Source organism: Triturus cristatus, chromosome 5_1, assembly GCF_964204655.1.
Source record: "Triturus cristatus chromosome 5_1, aTriCri1.1, whole genome shotgun sequence".
In the NCBI taxonomy this organism is placed as follows: domain Eukaryota; kingdom Metazoa; phylum Chordata; class Amphibia; order Caudata; family Salamandridae; genus Triturus; species Triturus cristatus.
In genome coordinates this window covers 647,965,253-647,987,159 of record NC_140587.1, presented here as the reverse complement: position 1 = coordinate 647,987,159, position 21,907 = coordinate 647,965,253, and the positions used below count along the sequence as shown (strand labels likewise).

Sequence of the window (21,907 nt, the reverse complement as noted above, 5' to 3'; positions counted from 1 at the left end):
GAATCCAAAAGGCTGGATACCTTGGGCAACAAGAAATTTTCTTCGACCAGGCTGTTACTGCTGTCCGTGAACACTGCATGTGTTTTGGGACGGTACTCCCATTCCTTCTGGGATATGGTTCCGTAGGTACTGCCTATGGTCCCAGAGGAAGCCTGGGTCATACTCTCCCAAGTCATTGCTGACGAGAGAGATTCAGCCAAGTTCACAATTTGATTTGGAATGGATATGACCAACTCGCCAGGCAGAGCGGCCTTACGGTGTCATGCCTGGCTGAAGACGCCTTGCTTTTCAGGGGACGTCTAGGCTTTGCTTATGGACATGCCCTTTGTTGTCTTCCATCTCTTTAAAGGCATGGCAGACTTAGCGCTTGAGCGCTTCAAGGATAGAACAGCTACAGTCAGATCCCAACCCCAGTCTGCCTTTCGCTCCTACGGATGTGGCTTCCAGCCACGCCTCTACCCGCCAAGCCACCGTGGCACACAAGAATCCCAGCCCCTGTTTGACCGAAGACTCTGTACCCACAGACCCTTGTGGGTCATGCAGCCAGGGTCATGCAGCTACAGTCAGATCCCAACCCCAGTCTGCCTTTCGCTCCTACGGATGTGGCTTCCAGCCACGTCTCTACCCGCCAAGCCACCGTGGCACACAAGAATCCCAGCCCCTGTGTGACCGAAGACTCTGTACCCACAGACCTTGTGGGTCATGCAGCCAGGGTCATGCCAGTCCGCCACTTCCCCGGCAGCCGCAGGCTTCAAGCCCCTTGAGTTGGCCCTCCGTCCATTTTGGGTAACCCCATGGAAGGCAGGATACGCCTTCACCTATGCCACTTGAGGTCAATAACATCCGACTGCTAGGTTCTCCAAATTGTCCAAAGGAGCTACTCCCTCCTATCAGTGACCACCTCTCCACCCATGCCACCCACTTGCAACAGGCTGACGGAGGACCATCTTTCCTTACTCTGCCAGGAAGTGGTGGCTCTCTTGCCAATAGCGCCATAGAGAGGGTGCCGGCAATAGAAGTAGGTTGTGGTTGCTATTCACGCTACTTTCTGGAGCCTAAGAAGGGCGGAGGTCTTAATCCTATTCTAGACTCGTGTCCTCTCAATTTCTTCATGAAAAAGGAGAAATTCAAAATGCTCACTCTCACTCAAATCCTGTCTGCCCTGGACCCAGGAGACTGTATGGTAGCTTTGGGCTTTCAGGACGCATACTTTCATGTACCCATCCTGCCTGCCTACAGATGTTACCAGCGGTTCACAGTCACGAGCACTTTCAGTTCACTGTGCTCCTTTTGGGCCTTGCCAGTGCCCCTCAGGTGTTCTCCAAGGTGATGGCGGTTGTTGCAGCTCATCTGCAGTGATCAGGGGGATCATTCTTCTAACTATCTCGAAGACTGGCTGTTGAAGGCAGGCTTGTCCCAGGCAGTCGTCGCCCATCTCCAGACCACGGCAGACCTCCTGCACTCGCTGGGGTTCACTATAAACGTGTCAAAGTCACACTTGGCCCCTTTTCAGACGCTTCCTTTCATCAAAGCTGTTATGGACGCAGTGCAGTTTTAGGGCTTTGCTCCTGAACGGCATGTCCAGGATATTCAGGCTATGATAACAATGTTTCAGCCTTTATCATGGGTTTCGGTGAGAATGACTCTGAGGCTGATGGACCTCATGACCTCCTGCATCCTGCTTGTGACACATGCCCGCTAGTATATGCAGGCTCAGCAGTGGGTCCTAAAGTTCCAGTGGGTGCAGCATCAGGGGATTCTCTCCGACATGATCCTGATCTTGGAGGGCACTGCAGCGGCCGACCCCTCTCCCTTCCCCGACCAGATCCGATAGCAGTGACAGATGGGTCCCTTCTGGGATGGGGCGGCCATATGGGAGAGGTGGAGATCAGATTCCTATGGTCTCTGGCAGAATCCAGACTCCACATCAATGTGTTGGAAATCCTAGCGATCTGGCTGACCTTGAAAGCCTTTCTACACTCCATCAAGGGAAAGCTAGTGCAGGTGTTCACGGACAACACCACCGCTATGTGGTACTGCAACAACCAGAGCAGGGTGGGGTTGTGTACTCTTTGTCAAGAGGTGTTGCACCTTTGGACATGGCTGGAATGTCAGGGCATGTCCTTGGTGGTTCAACACCTGGCGGGCTCTCTGAAAGGCACAGTGGACAAACGTAGCCGAAGATGTTTAGTGTATCATGAGTGGCATCTCCATCTGGAGGTGGTGCAAGGTTTCTTTTAGCAGTGGGGAGAGCCTTGGTTAGATCTGCTCGCTACCTTGGAGAACACACAATGTCAGCAGTTTTGTGCGCTGATGCTTTCAAGATGGCTCTCGCTCAGAGACACTTTTCATTTCGAGTGGAGATCAGGCCTCATGTGTGCCGTTCCGCTCATACCACTCCTGCCCAGAGTTCTCAAAAAGACCATCAACTGCTGGGCCCAAGTCATTCTTGTGGCTCTGGATTGGGCTCTGAGGGTTTGGTATCCTAAGCTGTTGAGAATGGCCATCAGTCTCCGACCAGGCTGCCCCTTTGGGAGAAGCTACTGTTGGAGCAGCAGGGGAGGGTTTGCCTCCCAAAACTGTCAACACCTAGTCTTCATGCATGGTGATTGAGCTGTGACATTTGACCGCTTTCGACCTTCCGCCTGAAGTCTGCAATGTTATCTCTGCAATCTGGCATCCCTCCACTAAGACGGTATATGCTGGCTGTTGGAATACATTTATGGCATGGTGTGCTGAGAAACAGATTGGTCCTTTATAAGCCCTGCTTTCCCAGGTTCTTTTGTTCATCCTTACCCTAGCCCAGTAGGGCTTTGCATTGAGCACTTTCAAGGGTTATTTATCTGCCATCGCCGCCTTTCTGCAGCTGCCAGATCAGCTCTTTGTCTTCAAGTCCCCTATTGTAAATAGGTTTCTTAAAGTTTTCCCCCAGGTCTCTTTGTTATGTCTCAATATGACCTTAACTTGGTTCTTACTTTCTTAATGTGCACTCCCTATGAGTCGCTTTATTCTTGTGCTCGTAGGCTCCTTACCAATAAGACTGCCTTTCTGGTGGCAATTGCATCTGCCCGAAGGGTCAGTGAGCTGCATTTACTGTCCTCTAAGCCTCCCTTCATCTCATTTTTCTCTGACAGTCTGCTCCTTTGGGCTTCAGCATCTTTCTAGCTGAAGGTAGTCACCCTGTTCGATGTAGGCCAGTACTTCACTTTGCCTACCTTTCACACTCCAGCTCATTCCTCTACGGAAGAGTAGAGACTCCACCGACTGCACCCAAAAAGAGCGTTGTTTTTCTACCTTGACGGCACAAAACCATTTCGGGTGGACATTCAACTCTTCGTGGGCTATGTCGGGGACAAGAAAGGGAAGGCCATGCAGAAACCAAACATCTCCAGATGGATCGTGCTCTGCATTAAAATCTCCTATGCACTGGCCAAGAAACAACCCCCAGTTGGTTTGCATGCTCATTCCACCATAGCAAAGGTTGTGACCACTGAGTAGACTCCATCACTGCTGGCATAGTCCATCAGCATGGTTCATTGGTTATACGTTTTGCCACATGTTAACGTGCCAGGGAGGGTCTGGAAGAGAGCTTTCTTTATGTTCTGTCAATGAGGTCTCAGTGAAAAGTATCCAGTGTACCTCTGAATTGAAACATCAACCTGTTCTGGGTCTTCCTTTGTGCTGGGCTCAATTTTTCTGCAGTGGAGCCGTCGGTCAGAGCCCCCAGTCGTTGCTGCCTCTTGGGTACCAGCTTGCTCTGATGCCCCATGTTAAAAATCTATACTTGAGATCTGATTAGGATATGATTTTGAGTTATGTTATGGATGCTAGCCACCTTAAGACAAGGGTTGCACATTTACTCTTGATAGTTAAATGTATAGTGCTCCACGTTGTGGAGATAGCAATCAAAATCAGCCTTTTAGAAGAATTGCAGGACACAAGAAAGATAGTGTATGCAACATTTTTAAGGTATTCTGTTAATGGCTTCTCTTCCTTATAATATTTTTTAAAGTTGGACCTTCTGTCTTTCAGGGTCAGATATTTCTACAGCAAGCTGGTGATTGTGTGGAATTGTCCTCAGAAGAGACTGTTTCTACTGAAATTATCAATGAGTCCACGAGCAGCAGTGACTCTGAAGAACATGAAGTATGTGTCAGAAAATTCCCCGTCCCTCTGCTGAGGATTCCACCTTCAACTTCGGTGCAAAATGAAGTGCCAGTTAGCTCTGGATTCTGTACATCCGAAGGGGGCAACACGGAAGAAACTATAGAGGAAGTTGCATCTGAGATGTCATATGAACTGGACAGCCACCCGCAAAGACAGTTAGTTGCATTGGATATTCCCGATTATCTTCAAGTAGAAGCAGAAGGTGAGAAGATGTGGTATTTATCTTTTGTGATGGTATGCAGAAGTACCCAATTGACCCAATCTTGTGAATGTAATTGTCTTGCTGGATTTGTCCGGCAAATTAAGTTTGTGGAAGAGCGACTAATTGTTTAAGCCAGTCTTGAGGCTTTGAATATTAGTGTCCATAACCAGGATAATATTATGTAAGGATAGTCCCTGAGATCCTCATCATGTTCAGCACCTGTGCCGAGTTCAGTTTCGCCGCTACTACCTGCGTCTGTTCCTTTTGCATTGATGCAGGTACTGACCACACTGGAGGGGAATTTGCATCCTACTGTGCTGTCCGACTCCAATCAGAATTTACCACGACCTTGACCGAGGCCAAGTCTAGCTCAGCCAACACGCTATCCATCCAGTTCTGACATTTTGCCCTTACCATGTGGTAGGACCCATACGTTGCACAATCTATTTGGTACTGACTCAACATGGACAGTTTTGATGAAGGGGATGATTATGTCTTCCAATATGGCCGTTGCCTGGATACATCTCCAGACTCTGACCTTGTGTCACTTCCTGGTCCTAGTATTGAAGAAAGCGCCTCGTTTCCTGTAGTTATGAGAAGGGCAGCACAAGTATTAGACTAACAACTTCCTTCTATGGCGGTGAAGGCTATGTTCTGTTTGATATACTACAGCCTGGTCAAGCCCCCTTAGGATCCCTATTGCCGTTTAATGATATCCTCATGGATATCCTTTTGGGCACTTGGACAAAACCATATTCAGGACGGGCAGTTAAATATGCATTTTGCTCCACCTCATCGTCCAGCACAGGCTAGCTAGCCTTTTTGAGACGACATTCTACGCCAGGGAGTCTGGTGGTGCAGATGTCCACAAGTAAAGTTAATCCCAACGCCTTACCTACCACTTCACCTGATTATAAGTCAAAGAGAATCAAACCATTTGGCAAGCATATTTTTTCCCTTTACAAGCCTTGTGCTGTGCTCAGTAAGCACCAGATATCTTCTAGGCTGCTCCTTCTATGGCCTATAGAACATGGTGGCCTAGGTTTTACTGGCAATTCTGGATCATCATCAGGCATCCCTAACTCAAGCTGTTCAGGATGGCTGCAATGCAGCAAAATGTGTGATTCTCTTTGGCTTGGACACAAACAGCTGCCTAGGTTAGGAGATGGATACAAGTGTATTACTTTGGCGCCACACCTGGATGAGGTCTACAGGCTTTTGTGGGAATGTCCAAGCATCCTTAATGGCCATGACATTTGATGGCTCTCACTTTTTGGGCGACAAAGCAGATTCAGAGCAGGAAAGGTTTAATGAAAGCAGGGCCACAGGAATTTACCTGAGTCTTTCTGTCCTCACCAGACAATTCCACCAGCAGTTTATTCTCCTTCATGGCTATGGTTGGGGTTTTTGGTTTCGCCAACACCAGACCTAGCCACCAGTCTGACGGGTCTTCCATCCCTTTTGTGACTGAGACCATGGTTCTTAAAGAGAACGCCAAGGACAGTAGGGACAACATGCAGTGAAGTCCCCTGCCCCTCCTGAATCTGCGGCCTCAAAACTTCTTTATTGTGTCCTTGCCAGCACACAGCCACCCTTTTGGAGGCAGGATCCAGTATTTCCTCCAAGGGCGGGAAGTCACCACTTCAGACAAGTGGATCCTCCAATGTGTACATTGGGGCTTCGCCTTCCCATTTCTTACATTCCTTGCCACACTTTTCACCACCATCAGGACGGCTGACAGAAAACCACCTGTCCATCTTTTTTTTAAAAGATATTTTTATTATTTTTAGATCTGAACAGTCACCATTACACAATATCAATAGCATATAAGACATCTTACATATAATGCAATTATAATTGTCATATATTTGTACATCCACATACATTTATTCATAAATGTCCGAATCTTTGTTGTTCTCGCATCTTCATTGCTACAGTAGAAGAGACGCATATCACCCCACAATAAGTGTTCCATTTGCCCCATTTTGTCACATTTCTTGGGGCATACCCTGGATTTAGGCACCTCTTTTTCAGCAATCCTTAGCCCATCTCCTAGCATTTGGCACCTCCGCAATCCCCCAATGCAAAGCAATTGCCCGTTTCACCAGTGTATAACCCAAAGTGACCCATTGTTGTTCCATTTCAGTGACATCTGTTGCCTCCCAAATGTTCAGCAGCCCCAATCTCGGCATCAGGTGGATATCCTTCTCCATGGCCCTGTGCATATGACGTGTGGCTTCTTCCCAAAGGACCCTAATTTGTTTGCATTCCCATAGAGTGCGGTATAAGGTAGCCTCCTCAGTGCACTGTCGAAGGCAGGATGCGCCGTCCCTGTGCCCAATTTTCATAAGTGTGGCCCCGGTGAAAAACGATCTGTGCAGTACCTTCAGTTGGATAAGTCGGAACTTGAATGGAATGGCTGATTCTCTTGGAGTCATAAGTGCAGCTTGCCAATCCTCTTCCTCTAGTATGCCTATATCAGTCTTTAAAGTTATGGAGGAGGTAAAACTTAAGGGGGCAGGCCTGCAGGACATACGTGCCACCAGCCAATCAAAACCTGCGCCAACAGACTTCCTTCAAAGGCCCCACTACCTGTCTCTGATGGATATGGCTTTGCCGGCCAGATTGGTCTCGTCTTCCGGGGCGCCCCCAAAGACGGGGGTCGTCTGCGGGGTATCCCCTGGCAGTTCTTCCTCCGAGGGCAGCGCCGCTGCGGTCCGGCAGGCGCAGTTTGTTGTCGGTGTCCCAAAGAACCCGTGAGTCGGTTAGTCAAACTCTACTGGTGGGGAGAAACGCAGCATTAGTGAAGTACTGGGAATTTTAAGCCCAGCGGTGCAGGGGAACACACCCTAAGACTTCGGGTTCTTCCTGTTTCAGACCAACAGAAACACAGAGTCTTCTAGGTGAAGTCAAAGATCGATTTATTGGCTGCAGACCAATTACAGGTATCCGAGAAGTACAACACAATGTATGTTCTCAGGAGACTGCTTAAAGTTACAGAAACGGGCTTCTCCTTAAATACAAAATATCATGCTTCAGGCACACATTCCTTGTTTTATGGTATGGTCATTCACATGTATCCATTACAAACGAAAAGGCAGAGTCATGATGACCATCCCACATTCCAGTTAAGCCAGCCCACAATAATTTACCCAGCGAGGCTCAGATCCCACATCAGATATCAACAGGCCCCAATAAACACGGGCATCTCCTGTTTGGAAAACAAGCCATAAAGCAGGAAGAGTCGGGTGTGAAAGAGATTAGCCGGAGGCTTGTGTGGGATGAAAAGGCTTTATGGTGTGTCAAACCCTGATGCTAATCGCAGGTGGCCGTAGGACGGGGAGCTCGTGAGACCGGACTGACCTGGGGCAGCGGAACCAAGCTGCACAGGTCACAGAGAAGTCAAACAGAAAGTACATGTGTTCTAAAGGCCCGTACTTGCTTGTAATGTGTAGCCTATGTGAGGGCAACCATAAGATGGCCACCGCTCTAAGATGGAACCCACGTAGTCAATGTATAATATCGTATACACAGTGCATTTATAGCTAAAACGTTATACAAAGCACTTGTACATACCGCATTGACCATTCGCGGTTCGCTAATACCGGAATAGACGGGTAGGGCCCTGCCTCCTACGCGGTCCCAAATTTCAAAGTACCACATTAGCACCGTGGATCTAAATAATCGCACAGCAAAAACCATGCACTCATTCTTGAATCGCTGTTAACCCTGCGCGGCAGTGACAAATCAGCGGGCACCTTCTGACTGCAAAAAAAGTAACGCTTGGACTGCAACGGGCTCCTATACCCAGCACACCCGCAGGCTTCCGAGGAAAAATAACAGCTACAAAACCCAAATTGATGGTAAAAGGCCCAGCCAAATGGAAGTTATGAGCTGGCAAGCAAACTAGAACACTCCAGTTCATGTAAGTCCTTCACTTTCAGCAAAAATATTTTTTCAACAGGGTTTAAGAGTGCAACCCAACTCTGGTAAACTTTCAAACACAACTTTACCACGGTCGACACATTTGGTTCCATAATGGACTGCTTGTTAAATCCAACAAGTGGGAGGGGTTGGGGGAGCGTGGCCGAGAGCAGCGACGCAGCAGCGTTTGCCTTGCGGGAGCGAGCACGATAATTGCTAACAGATGGCGCCGCTCGCTCCCGCAAGGGAATCGCCAAACGTGCACGTTTTTGGGGAGAAAAGCTGATCGATTACAAGAGGTCCCCTCCTAAGTAGCGCATGCGCGCTGCGTAGGCGAGACCTAAAAAGTTTGCCTGTCCTTGGCTACATCTAGGACAAGCATCCATGCGGTTTGGATATACTTTATGTAGCACCATGTGGGTGAGATGCATTGTGTGAATGATTTGACACTTTAACAAATTTGTACACCATTTGCCATTCAGTACATTAATACCCCATTTAGTGGCGATATAGTTCAGATACTATTTGGTGTAACTATCAATGCTGCAACATTCTTACTTGGGAATTGAGATGGAAGCTTCTTCCAGATGAGACTTGCTACTCTGGACAGTCTAGTAAATGACAGAAACTGTTTGCCCTTTTTCCAAATTGTTCCTCTGGGAAAATAAAAAAGATAAATCATCTGTTTTCAAACACGTCTCTTCCTTTTACATCCACCCTGCAACAATCTGGTGGGCATTACCGCTTTCTTAACTACATGGAAGTGTGGTAGGTACCACAGCAATTTCTCAGGACGGAAATTATAGTTCCTGTTGACTCTGTGTCCACACGTTCGACATTAGGGAGATTAAATGTGACAGCCCCCACCACCCCAGGTCTACCATTATTTTATGTGGCAGAGGCTTTCGTAAAGTCAAATACTCCCTCAGCGTCTGTCAACTTAATTTTCTCAATGTTTTAGCTTCCTCCATCCAGTCTATGTATAATAGCTGAGACCAAATTATAATAATGATCAAAATCTGGGGTTCCCAGGTCCAGTTGTTCATATGGCAATTTCACACTTTCCACTTTAGCACTGGGACATGACCCGACCTACAACACTTAGCACATTAGCTTATCCTGTCTGTGAAAAATACTTTTGAGAACCAGGAACATTGCACCCTGCAACACACACAGCCATCTTTGCAACATCACCATTGTGACTAGTGCTGTTGATCTCATCAGTGACGGGGATAATTTTCCAGAATGTTGTTGAGGTACGGAGGGTGGGGGTGCACAGCCTGTCTTAAAGTAAACCATGCCATTAAGGAATTGTGCATCATGTGCTCACAGATATTTAAATTTTTTCTATCTGCCTCATCAAAACCAGATCTGCAAGTTTAGACGTTTATTTGTGCGCTAAACCAGACATGGAGAAGAGTTGCTGTTTCTGCCAGTCAGTTTGCAGCCAGTCAGTTTTCTATAATCTTCCACTTGTGTAAGTAAACAATTTATCACTTGCACTGGGTCTCTCAATTTGTTATTTGGTATTGTTGGCGTACATGGAGTCTTCTACATGTGTAATCCCCTCACAGCTATGTTCTTTTGCTGTGTTGATCTATGCACTCTGACATGCAGCCCATTCTGTAGTAGAGGTAATCGATTTTGCCATCTATTGTGAGGAGGCTTTGCTGCATTGCAGTTAGTATTTGGCATATATCATTCTCCTGGCTCTCTAGCTGTAGCCCCCTGTTCCGTTGCCACTGACTCTGTTTCCTCATCTGTGCTCCTGTTCGATTTGCGCTGTTCAAATTGGAGTTGTGATTAATTCTGGTCTACTTAACCCGCATTAATTTATTATGTATTCCCTGCACCATGTTCTTAACCTCCAGTTGCCTTAATATTCTCCAGCCGTGTCCCAGTTGTCTTGGTGGTGCTGGTAGCCTCTGGCGCTTGTATGGTGCTCAGGTGGTGAGTGCGAGTTGTTGCAGGGCACTTAGTGCCGTGGGAAGGTGCCCGTTAGTGTCCAGTGTGGGAGTGCAGCACTTTCCACTCACCGCAGAGTCGCTGGGTCCGCTGTTGCACCCATCACCGATCGCTGCGTTTCCGCTGATGTACCTCTGCCCTGCCACTGCACGGTCCTGCTTCCAGCTGTAGTTTTGGGCCCTTTCTTCAAGATATTCCTGGGACAGGCACGGCCAGGCCAAGCCTCTGCTCCTTAGGATGATCAGTGCAGGATACGTTCCGCTTCCCATTTTGATGGGCTTAATAATTCTTCTGTGCACACGCAGGAGCCAGACCGCGTGCGCTGTCTCCTGTTTATGCGACTGGCTCCAGTCTTTACTCGGCGGTCGCTTCTACGTATTGCTATTTGGGTAGGCTGCAGTGACAACACACGGGTATCTGCTCGACGTGGGGGTTCCCGGTCATGGTGAAAGTGTCATCTGGTAGCTCTTTCCTAGTGCTAAGTCATGCTTCGTTTTTGCACTTGTTTGTTCACTGGTAAACCCGATTCCTGAAGGATAGTTGGAGCAGTTACGGGAGCCCTCCTAGGCTGCAGCCATCCTGAGATCAGACAAGCCCGCGCTGTGCAGGACTGGATTTCTCACACCTAGCACAGAGAGGCCTCACGCCAGGGCTCTCTTTGGGACCTCATTACCTCTAACGCTCTCCTCTTCATTATGGGCACGCCAGTCTTGGTGAGCAGGCAGGTGCTGGTGCTCCCAGGTTCCGGGGCAGATGATCTTGGCTTCCCTGGGTGATGTCCCCTCACCCAGCAGTGAGACTAGCAGGCGAGGCCTCTAGTCCTGGTCACAGGCAGATGTCTTGCAGAGCTTCCTCGTCTCACACGGCCCGCTGGCTGCTCAGCAGATGACAAAGTTTGGGGTCTCGTACTCCCCTACTTGTAGTTTTTTTCCAGACACAAAAATGTAATTTACGGTCTGGAACTTTGGAGTTCTATATTGGGGGTTCTGCTTCTTTGAAAGAGACTTCTCTCCCCTTTCTTCTTCCTCCTGAAGGAAGGCTGTCAAACAAGACTCCAAAGCTGATTAACCCACAGCATGATATATGGAAGTGACCAGAGTTCACACCTGGATGTCAGCCACAGTGATATGTGCATCAAAGGTTAATCCTGAACCCTCAGCTCTACTCTTTATAATTCTCTTATCAACCCCACCTCCCTCTTTCAGAGATGTGTCCTTGTGATTTGTCACTGAATCAAAGAGCCTAGCTCTCCCCTCATCCAGTGCCCGGCCAACCCATCTTACAGGAATACAGCAATACACAATTCTATCCTGGGGAATTCCTCTACCCATCAAGTTTTCACCAGGCAGGACTGGGCTTCCCAAAATGGAACCCATGGTCATCCATATTATCTACTAGTCCAGGCACTCCTGCACTCAGTGTACATACACAGCACGCGAACTGCTTAGTACTGCCTTCCTCATGTATTATCCTACTACCAGCAATCCCACAAGCAGCACAGTCAGTCAGTCTGTGCTCACTGTTCAGCACTGCAGTCTCTGCTCTCTGTTCTGTATTAGAGTGTTATTTTAAAAACACACCATCCCAGCACACACACATTTACCATGTGCGCACTATACTCCGCTTCATCCTTGGTGTTGTGCATTTCTTGAGAGCCCACATGCACTCAGCACGTAGCACATGTTTTCACCACGCTCACACATCCACATAAACCTGCTATAGGCCAGGGGTGAGTTAAAAACACAGCAGTTGTACTTTTAAAAAGGTAAGTGTACCTGTAGGCCTCACTCCAAAGACACAGGTTAAAAAGAACCTGTTCTCTACTATTGTTCACTGCACTGTATGCTGCCACCACTGCTCTTGTGCCGGTTAACTTTTGGTGAAGGCAGTAGCTATCCAGCATTATGAGTGTAGTGCTTTGGGCTCCCCTCCCGGTCCAACAAGACCACAGTCCATGAGACCGGCCTATGTCATAGGTGCACACGCATGATCCGTGTTCACCTATGACAAAAAAATTGCATTTGGGATCCAGACAACAATACAGTTGGGCACTCTGGGCAAGGGTACACGTTTCTCACCATGCAGAGGACGTTTCCGTCCCAACAGATGCCCCTTCAAGATTAGAGCATCCTAAATCAACTCCTAACCCGGAGAGTTTGGGTGGTCAGATCAGTAAAACTGGCCGGAAAGTCTGTCCGCTTTCCCATGCCTCGAAACTGCTCTGTGCTCCACAACAAAGTCTGACCCTTGCAAACAAATAGACCATCTCAACAACTTGGGATTCTCTCCCTTCATAGCCATCAACCGTTTTAGTGGCTTATGATCTGTCTGCACTATAAATTTAGTGCCAAACAAATAAGGGCGGATCTCTCGTCAGGCCACGCTGTGGCAAAGCACTTGCTCTCAATAGCTGCCCAGTTCTTCTCTGTGTTGGACTGGCTGCTGGCAACCAACCCAAGCAATATCAATCAGGTAGAAATCAATAAGGACACTCAGTGAGAAGAATGCAATATGGCTACTAAAACACTAACACAAACACATATATTGACAGTGATGGGTATATAGTAGCAGAATGGTTACATGTTTATTTATAACGTTAATAAAACACTAGCCTAAACACACATCTTTGCAATGATGCTTATACAGTAGCTGAATGGTTGCATGTATATTTATAATGTAAAGCTAGCACATTAAAGGCGCAAGTAAGAGGCAGGCTGAAATCACTCACAATGCAGTAAAGCAAAAGCATTAAAGAAATTCTGTAAATCAGGATAGCACAGGAGAATCTGGCCTTTCAACCCCTGGTACTTAACTTAGTTGCACCGGGAAGCCCACTCCGACCGCCTTAGGAGCGGTGCAGCAGAGGCAGCGGCTGTGGGTGCAACAACAGATCTGCACAACACAGTCTCAGAGCTTCACCGTGGCTTTACACCCCTAATTCTATACATTAAAAACTGACTTGCACAACATCATGTTCCTTTCCCACTCCAGTGGTTCTCGTGATGTTAACAGTGTTTTTGCTAACCCAGGATCCTCTCAATTCTTACTCTTACTAGTTACAATCAATCAGCCTCCCAGGTCTATGAAACTACTCCCAGACTCGTTCTGGTTCAGTAAAACTTCAACACAGCACCTTGGCAGTTAGTTGCATCTATTGAAAATGGCAAAAACAAGCGTCACAAGATCTGCTATTTCTGCGTGGTACATGGGTTTTCTGCATTCATTTTCACTCATCAGCACTGCCGAAGCAAATTGACCCTGTTGCGTCACAATGTCTTTCCCACAGTATTCCACTGTATACTGTACACTCCATCCTGTTTGAGTGCCAATGCATGCGAAAACTAAATCATTTGATTGCTTTCACAGGCATATTACTATGGAGTTCCTTAAACATTGCATGAAACATCTTCACTCTAACGTACAGCTATTTAGTGCTCAAATATAGCGTGCACATTATGATAGCTAATATAGCAAAGGCAATGAACGGCCAAATGAAGGGGTGCAACACCAGATTGAGAATTTTCGTCGCTCCTGGTGCCCAACCAAGAAATATGTCATGCCAGTGATGCTCTGTTAACTGCTGACTATACGAAGCTGTGTGTTCATGAGTTGCTCTGCATAATAACTGTCTTTTGTATACTTAATAGCTGTGTCAAATTTAGTAAAAGGATCGGTTCTCTACTACTGATCACTGCACTGTATGCTGTCTAATAGCCTCTAATATAGGTAACTCTATGGCGAATGGGAATTGCCATTTAAATTAACCTTGACCATGCACATCTAGCTTAGCCAAGGTGCATTAAGTTTAACTGCAACAAATGATGGACAGAATGCTGAATGATTCAAACATTCTCCCCTAGTCAAGAGATCTGGGTTAAATCCATTGTTCTTTTGCCAACTAGCCACCCCAGTTTGGACCCAGCCATATGCAAATCAGTCTTGACCCTATGCCTCATGGGAACAGTCCAGACCGAACTGCCAAGCCAGGTCCTCCCTGGACCGGAAACAAGCATCCTGGGACCTGTTTTGGGGTATGTTACCCTTCATCAGCCAGGCTAGCTTGAATCCAGTGGCACAGTGAGCAAGGGACCCAAGTCAGGACATACCCATCCCACTTAAGGCGAAAAGTATAATTGCAACAAATGATGGACGGAATGCTGAATGATTCAAACATTCTCCCCCAGTCAAGAGATCTGGGTTAAATCCATTGTTCTTTTGCCCACTGCGCCACCCCAGTTTGGACCCAGCCATATGCAAATCAGTCTACTACCGAAACCGGTCCTAGGATGCTTGTTTCCAGTCCAGGGAGGACATGGCCTGGCAGTTCAGGCTGGACTGTGCCCATTGGGCGCAGGGTCAAGACTGATGTGCATATGGCTGGGTCCAAACTGGAATGGCATGGTGTGCAAAAAAACGATGGATTTAGGCCCAGATCTTTGTACTGGGGTGAATGTATGATATTGTTCTGCATTCTGTCCATCAATTGTTGTTTTTGCATTTGTCACCCCGATTGGGACGGGTATGTCCAGACGTCGGTCCCGTGCTCTCCATGCCACTGGAATCTGGCTATCCTGGCTAATGAGGGCTGAAAGCCCGAAAGTGGTCCTAGGATGCTTGTTTCCAGTCCAGGGAGGAACTGGCCTGGCAGTTCGGGCTGGACTGTTCCCATTGGGTGCAGGGTCAAGACTAATTTGCATATGGCTGGGTCCAAATTGGAATGGCATGGTGAGCAAAAAAACGATGGATTTAGGCCCAGATCTTTGTCCTGGGATGAATGTATGACATTGTTCTGCATTCTGTCCATCAATTGTTGTTTCTGCATTGGTGCATTAAGTTGTCAGGTACAATTCGTGGGTACTTACATCAATTATGCTGGTCACATTTTAAACACACTTCACTTGCTCTCCTGTGGTTTGTATGAATCCATTCAGGAGTCCTAATTTGCACTTGAGGTAAGGGCCTAAACTATTATGTCCATTCAGCACATAGTGGATCATAGTATAACATTTCCTTTGGTGACATTGATTTGTAATGTGACCTGGTTAATAATACTTGCATGCAGAGCTTTTCTGCATCCTATCCAATATCTAACTACAGAATAATTGCCTATGTTGCTAGCCATACACTTCTCAGTTGCATAATGCTAGGTAGAATGACCTGCTCCTTCGAGCACTCCTACTGTCCACAGTGATACATTAGAGACGGCAAAAAGGGCAAAATTTCATTTCAGTATTTACATGTCCTGTTCAACTTAGATTTCAGTGCCTGCACCCTCACAGGCTTCCTGGTAGCTCAGTTAGTACAAGGGTATGGCAAATTTGTTGACCCATCACCTTCCTAGTCATCACTTTAGCAGCCATCCATTGGCATCCAGGCACCAGCACGTTGCTGCGTGAAACCACAGAATGATCAGTATGCACCCTAGTGTGCCTTGATCTTCCAAATTTGAGAACCTATAGTTTTGATAAAAATATTTGAGCTAAGCCAGGTCTGCCCATGACATGCATGGGTCTAGAGCTTGTGTCAGACTGGGTTAGGATTTGGTCTGCTGATGTACTTTGTTTGCAGATACACATTTATCTGTATTAAAGTTGTTGAAGGTTCTAGTGATGGGTTTGTGGAGTATCTCAGAACCTGTGATTCATATAGCTCCATTGCCTGCTGCGGGTTCCTGTGTTCTTAAATTGCTGAAGGATAAATAGTCTTAAACAGATTTACAGGCTGTGCAGATATATATCTTTTGTAGCATGTTGGCAGTAGTATCAAACAACCATTTATATATTTAGATTGTTTGCAACTGTTGGTACCTGAAACTCTAGTCAGCCTGCAAATCTGTTAAAGCACTTGAGAACCACAAACCTCCTGAGAACTGCTGGACCTCTTGAAAAGAAACCGTTTAGGGATAGATCATAGGGGCATCCTGTAGCTCTGTCACAACCCACCCTGCTCAGTTTGGGGGAGGTATAGTCCAATTATTGTGTGATCGGTTCGAGGGGTCTCATACAGAAAGTGCCAGGGCATGTGCAGGGTTGCACTCAAGTTGTATCGTAAGTGTGCTTTGTTCAGTTATATGGACCAGCAACATCTTCACTTTGTGAGTGAGGGAGACCTCTTCACAAAACTCTGCAGGGTCTCATAATTCACCCTTTAGCGTGGACTCAGAGAAACAACACTTAAATTCCGAAAGTTTGAACAGTTATGTGTGAGCATGTGACATTAACGCCACTCTGCCAGCTTGTACCCCTGGGTGTCCAGTATCAGTTGGGGATGAGGATCAAAGAATTGAATGTTGGATTGTGCCAGGACTTCGTCACCTTGACAGTCTTAAAAGCTTCACTTAGAGCCGTCTCTCTGGAAAGTTCTTCATCTTCCTTTTATTGTGGCAGCCTTGTTGTCTCTTCTCATCCTGAGAGAGGCATGGCCTCAATGTGGTGTGCTTAATTCTGATTCAATGGTTTCAGATAATCTCTTACTGGTTTCCCTGCCCGGGTTTGCTATCTGAGGCATGGTGGACCTGGACTGGGAAAATAACAATGCCCCCTAACAAAGGAAGACAAATCCCTGCACTTCAGGTTCATAGTTATGTTTCACAAACTCCCACTTTGGGCAGCAGCTATCACAATGTTGATTGCACCAGTGTCCACCTAAAAGAAACATTTATGCCATTGACATCAATGTCAACCACCCATTCTGTAAGGTTATCTTCATCTTAAGATTTAAGGCTGCTGCATTCCGAAAAGTCCCTCTTCATTATGAATTCCACGTACTCTGCCAATGGAGACCTCTCACATACTTAGTTGAAATTGCTGTCAATCTTTGTCTTGTCCATCTCATTTTGACTTGTCAACTTTTTGTGACCTGTCTACATTGGTGAAGTTTTGGGTTTTCTTGATTCACTTCTGCTGGAATGATTGCCAATGCTTTGCTGTCCTACCTTGACATGCCCCTGGCATTTTCTCTCGACACTAATATGCACTAACCTGTCTTCCACACTGGATGCTCTGCTCCACTTGCTTCCTTAACACGCAACAGGGTACTGGCTGCTTTTTCTTCATGATTATGATGACTAACTACTCTGGCTTATAAGTTGGCAGTGCATGCGGCTCTGTTCTTCGCAAGGATATCTTCTAGCTTGCAACTGTTTATAGCAGTTTATTCTTGGAGGATTATGACTTGCAGCCAGCAGTTATCTGAGTTTACAACACTTTATCAGAACTGACGCTTTTAACTCTCAATACTTGCCATGCATCTTCAGGATTATGATGGCCATGGTCTTAGCAGAGCATATGTGTCGAACAAAAAATGTACCAATAGTAATAATTTATTTTCTTTTTGGGCATAAAGAAGGGCATAAGATTGCTATTTAGACCTTCTTAGGTATTTGTGTCATTAACTTTGAAGGTACTAGAGACACATCTCACTCTAGATCCCCACCCCCAGCAGAGCATCTGAGTATGCTTCCGAATCTTGGCTTCAAAAATACTTCAGGTCTACAGTTTCCTGGATTCCTCAAGACTGAACAGCTTCAGAGTCTCAAATGTGAGTGAATCCGAGGATACTGTAGAGGCAGCAGCTCTGATGAGAAAAGCCGATACCTCTATGAAGGGTTAAGGTATCTTATGATCCTCATCTGCTTTCATCACTCCAAGATAAGTGGTTGGTGCGAGGAAAAATAGCCCCTACGCCCGTAAAGGACAGGAGATGGCTGCAGCACAGGTGAAGTAAAGCGTGCCACCTCGGTGCCTGTGTATAATCATATGAGCACTACACCAATTGTATACTAGTAACATTATGTTCGAGGCATATGAGCTGCAGATTACACACTTTTGCATAGATCGCCATCTGGTGTTGGGCCCGGATGTTTGCAGTTTGTTTTCCCTCTTGGAAAGTTTTTGGAAGTCACGAGGTCGGTGACTCCTCCTTTGGTTCGTATTGCGCATGGGCTTTGGCTCCATCCTCAGATTGTTTTTTTCCGCCATCGGGCTCGGATGTAATACTTCGCGCTCCGGTTCCGAACTTTTCCATGTTGAACGATCAACGCAAATCCTCGTTCACCGAGATTCTTCAGATACAAATCTTATTAATCACCTTCTCTTCGACACTTCTTCGATTCCAGTCGTCGACGGCGGCCTTCGGGCCTATCCCGGCTCCGGTCTCGGCTGATGGAAAGAACTCCCTTCAAGAAGTGCCCTCGATGTGGGTCCAAATTCCCCCCCACCGATCTTCATGAGGTGTGCAACCTCTGCCTCTCCCCTGAACACGAGGCTCGAGACTGTCCCGCCTGCAAGTCTTTTAGATCGAAAAAGACTATTCGAAATCGAAGGGCCAGACGCAACATGGCGCACTCCTCGACCTCCGCTCCAGTCGACATCTTCGGGGACGACGTCGAAGCTCCGGGACAGCAGCACACCGAAGAAGAAGACGACCTCGTCAGTGCTTCCGACATCACCCCGGCGCAGAGGGTCGTGAGTACTATACCCCCTCCCACACCCGGGCCGACACACAAAAAGGCTTCGGTCACGCCTTCGCCTCCGAGCCTAGGCAAGACCAAAGGCACTGCTTCTAACACCCCACCTTCGGGCCCGGTGAAGAAGCTTAATAAGCCTTCCGGCGGCTCGGGCTCGAACCAGCCTGCCAGCGGTGCCGAAAAACGCCCTTCGGCACCGAAGAAGAGATCGGCCTCCACATCCACACCGAGCTCCGCACCAAAGCCCTCTTTGTCGAAACCCGGCCTCTCGGTGCCAACCAAACATCATAAGGCTCTCAGCACTGAACAAAAAGTCGGAGGTTCTGAAAAAGCACGGCACAGACAAGCCTAGAAAGCCGTTGGCCCCGAAAACGTCGGTGCCGACCGAACAACCAGTGTCGCAAGAACTATTCACACCGGATCCTTTGCAAAAGACACTTACCAAGGATCCAAAAACTGAACATTTGGCACTGTCTTCAAAAAAGAGACATTTGGACAAACCAGCTCCACCTCCACCTCCAAAGAGGAAGGACTGTGCTACCTCCCCTTTCAGGGTGCCTCCTCTACCCTCTCCACCTCCGCCCCTCCACCTTCTCCACCCCTGCCTCATCGCTCTCCGACCCCGTCTCCAGACCATGATGATCAAGGGGACCCATACTACGATCCAGCAGATGTGCCACAAGACCCCACTCCTACTGGATCCCCAGACCCATGGGATGATTATAACAATCCAGACATCCCAGATGTCCCACAGGATGACCTTTATCCATCCAGGCCATCCCCACCAGAAGACTCGTTAGGTTTTCACCACCTACTCCAGAGGGCGGCACATTATCACGGAGTAGAGCTACATACTGACCCAGTAGAGGAAGATATCCTCCTAGATACCTTCGATACTGCACATAGGTCTACTGCTATACTACCTATGCTCAAAGGGGTAATCAAACATGCGCCAGAGGTTTTTAAAGACCCAGTCAGGGCTAGGGTCCTAAACCCACGCATAGAGAAAAAAATATAAAGCCGCCCCCACAGATCCTGCCTACATTAAAGGACCTGCACCACTGGATTCCTTAGTGGTATCCACAGCTAAGAAAAGATCAAATTCTCAGGCGTCAGGCGAAGCACCACCACCTGTCAAAGAGTCCAAGCTCCTGGACGCGTCAGGAAAACGCACTGCGTCACAGGCTGCCAATATATGGCGTATCGCCAACACTCAAGCGCTATTGGCCAGATACGACAGAGCGCATTATGATGAGCTAGAAACCATCATGCACCATCTCCCTGAAAAATACAAAAATAGGGCTAATGAATTGATTCAAGAGGGAAAAATCATAACTAATACCTCTATACGCTGTGCCCTAGACGCGGCAGACACAGCCTCCAGGGCCATAAACACTAGTGTCCTCCTCCGTCGCCACGCCTGGCTAAGAGTTTCAGGCTTTAAACCTGAGGTACAAGCCTCCATATTAAACCACCCATTTGATCAACAACATTTATTTGGTCCAAAGGTAGATGAGGCACTCGAGAAGATGAAGAAAGACACAGATACGGCGAAATCTATGGGAGCCCTACTGTCACACCCCCCTAGGCGCTCCTTTCGCCGCTCTTCCTTTCGGGGCACGGGCAGAGGCTACTCCTCAGATAGCGCCTCCACGTCCTACAAATCCCCTCCTCAGTCCACCTTCACAAGGGGTTATCAAAGAGGCGGCTATAGAGGCAATAATAATAAAGGCAGAGGCAAAACAAATACCGCCCGCTCTGCAACACCGCCTACCCAATGACTTCCCCTGCTCCCTCCAGACCATCCCACTCCGGTCGGGGGCAGGCTACAAAATTTCCTTCACGTCTGGGAGACCATCACCTCAGACAGATGGGTAACCCAAATTATTCGTTCAGGGTACTGCCTAGAATTAACATCTACCCCCCCAAACATTCCACCCAGGCAACGCCCAATGTCACAAGAACATGCCACGTTACTAAAACAGGAGGTAATCTCCCTCCTGCAAAAACAAGCCATAGAGCAAGTCCCCATCAATCAGCAAAATTTAGGGGTCTACTCCCTGTACTTTCTGATACCAAAAAGAAACAAGACTCTATGACCTATTCTAGATCTTAGGCGTCTAAACACTTACATACATTCAGGCCATTTTCACATGGTAACCCTTCAACAGGTTCTTCCGCTCCTCTCCCAGAACGACTTTCTCACCACACTGGACTTGAAAGACGCATACTTTCACATTCCAGTACACCAGGCTCACAGAAAGTACCTCAGATTTGTAGTGGACGGGCAACACTACCAGTTCAAAGTGCTCCAGTTCGGGGTCACAACAGCACCAAGGGTATTCACCAAGTGCCTAGCAGTAGTGGCGGCACACCTCAGAAGACAGCACATTCACGTCTTCCCATATTTGGACGACTGGCTAATAAAAGCCACGTCCTACAACCAATGTGTGCACCACACCGCCACTACAATCCAACTACTTCACCAGCTAGGTTTCACGGTAAACCACCAAAAGTGCCAGCTGATACCATCCCACACAAAGCAATACCTCGGTGCCACCATAGACACCTCAAAAGCCATAGCCTATCCCAATCCTGCCAGGATTGCAAGCATCCAGGCTTTGCGTCAAAAATTCATACTTCAACACTCTCTCCCAGCAAGAGTGTTTATGCAACTCATAGGGATGATGGCCTCTTACATTTTCATAGTGCCTCACGCAAGACTCCAGATGCGTCCACTCCAGGAGTGCTTAGCACGCCAGTGGAACCAGGCCCAGGGGCAACTGACAGATCTGGTGTTGGTAGACGGTCGCACCCATCGCTCTCTGTAGTGGTGGAACACCACAAATCTTTCCAAAGGTCGACCGTTCCTGGACCCGGTTCCACAAATAATCCTTACAACAGACGCATCGCTCTCCGGCTGGGGAGCTCATCTGTTACACCTCACAGTGCAGGGCACATGGACGCCACAACAAAAGTTACTCCACATCAACCATCTGGAGTTACTGGCAATCTTTCTAGCCCTAAAATCCTTTCAGGCGCAGATTTAAGGCAAGACAGTCCTCATTCGCACAGAAAACATGACTGCCATGTACTACATTCAAAAACAGGGGGGCACACACTCTCCACAGCTCTCTCAACTAGCACAGAGCATATGGAGATGGGCAATTCCGCAAAAAATC

The 21,907-nt window shown here is 47.5% G+C and overlaps 1 protein-coding gene across 1 annotated transcript in view; it reads left to right on the top strand.

Moving 5' to 3' along the window:
- Positions 1–21,907, top strand: part of TGS1 (trimethylguanosine synthase 1) — a 255,651-nt gene that overhangs the window by 107,563 nt on the left and 126,181 nt on the right. Inside the window, exon 8 of the mRNA XM_085605608.1 lies at positions 4,033–4,369. Within this exon, the coding sequence (XP_085461734.1) occupies positions 4,033–4,369 (337 nt within the window). The remainder of the gene's footprint in view (positions 1–4,032; positions 4,370–21,907) is intronic.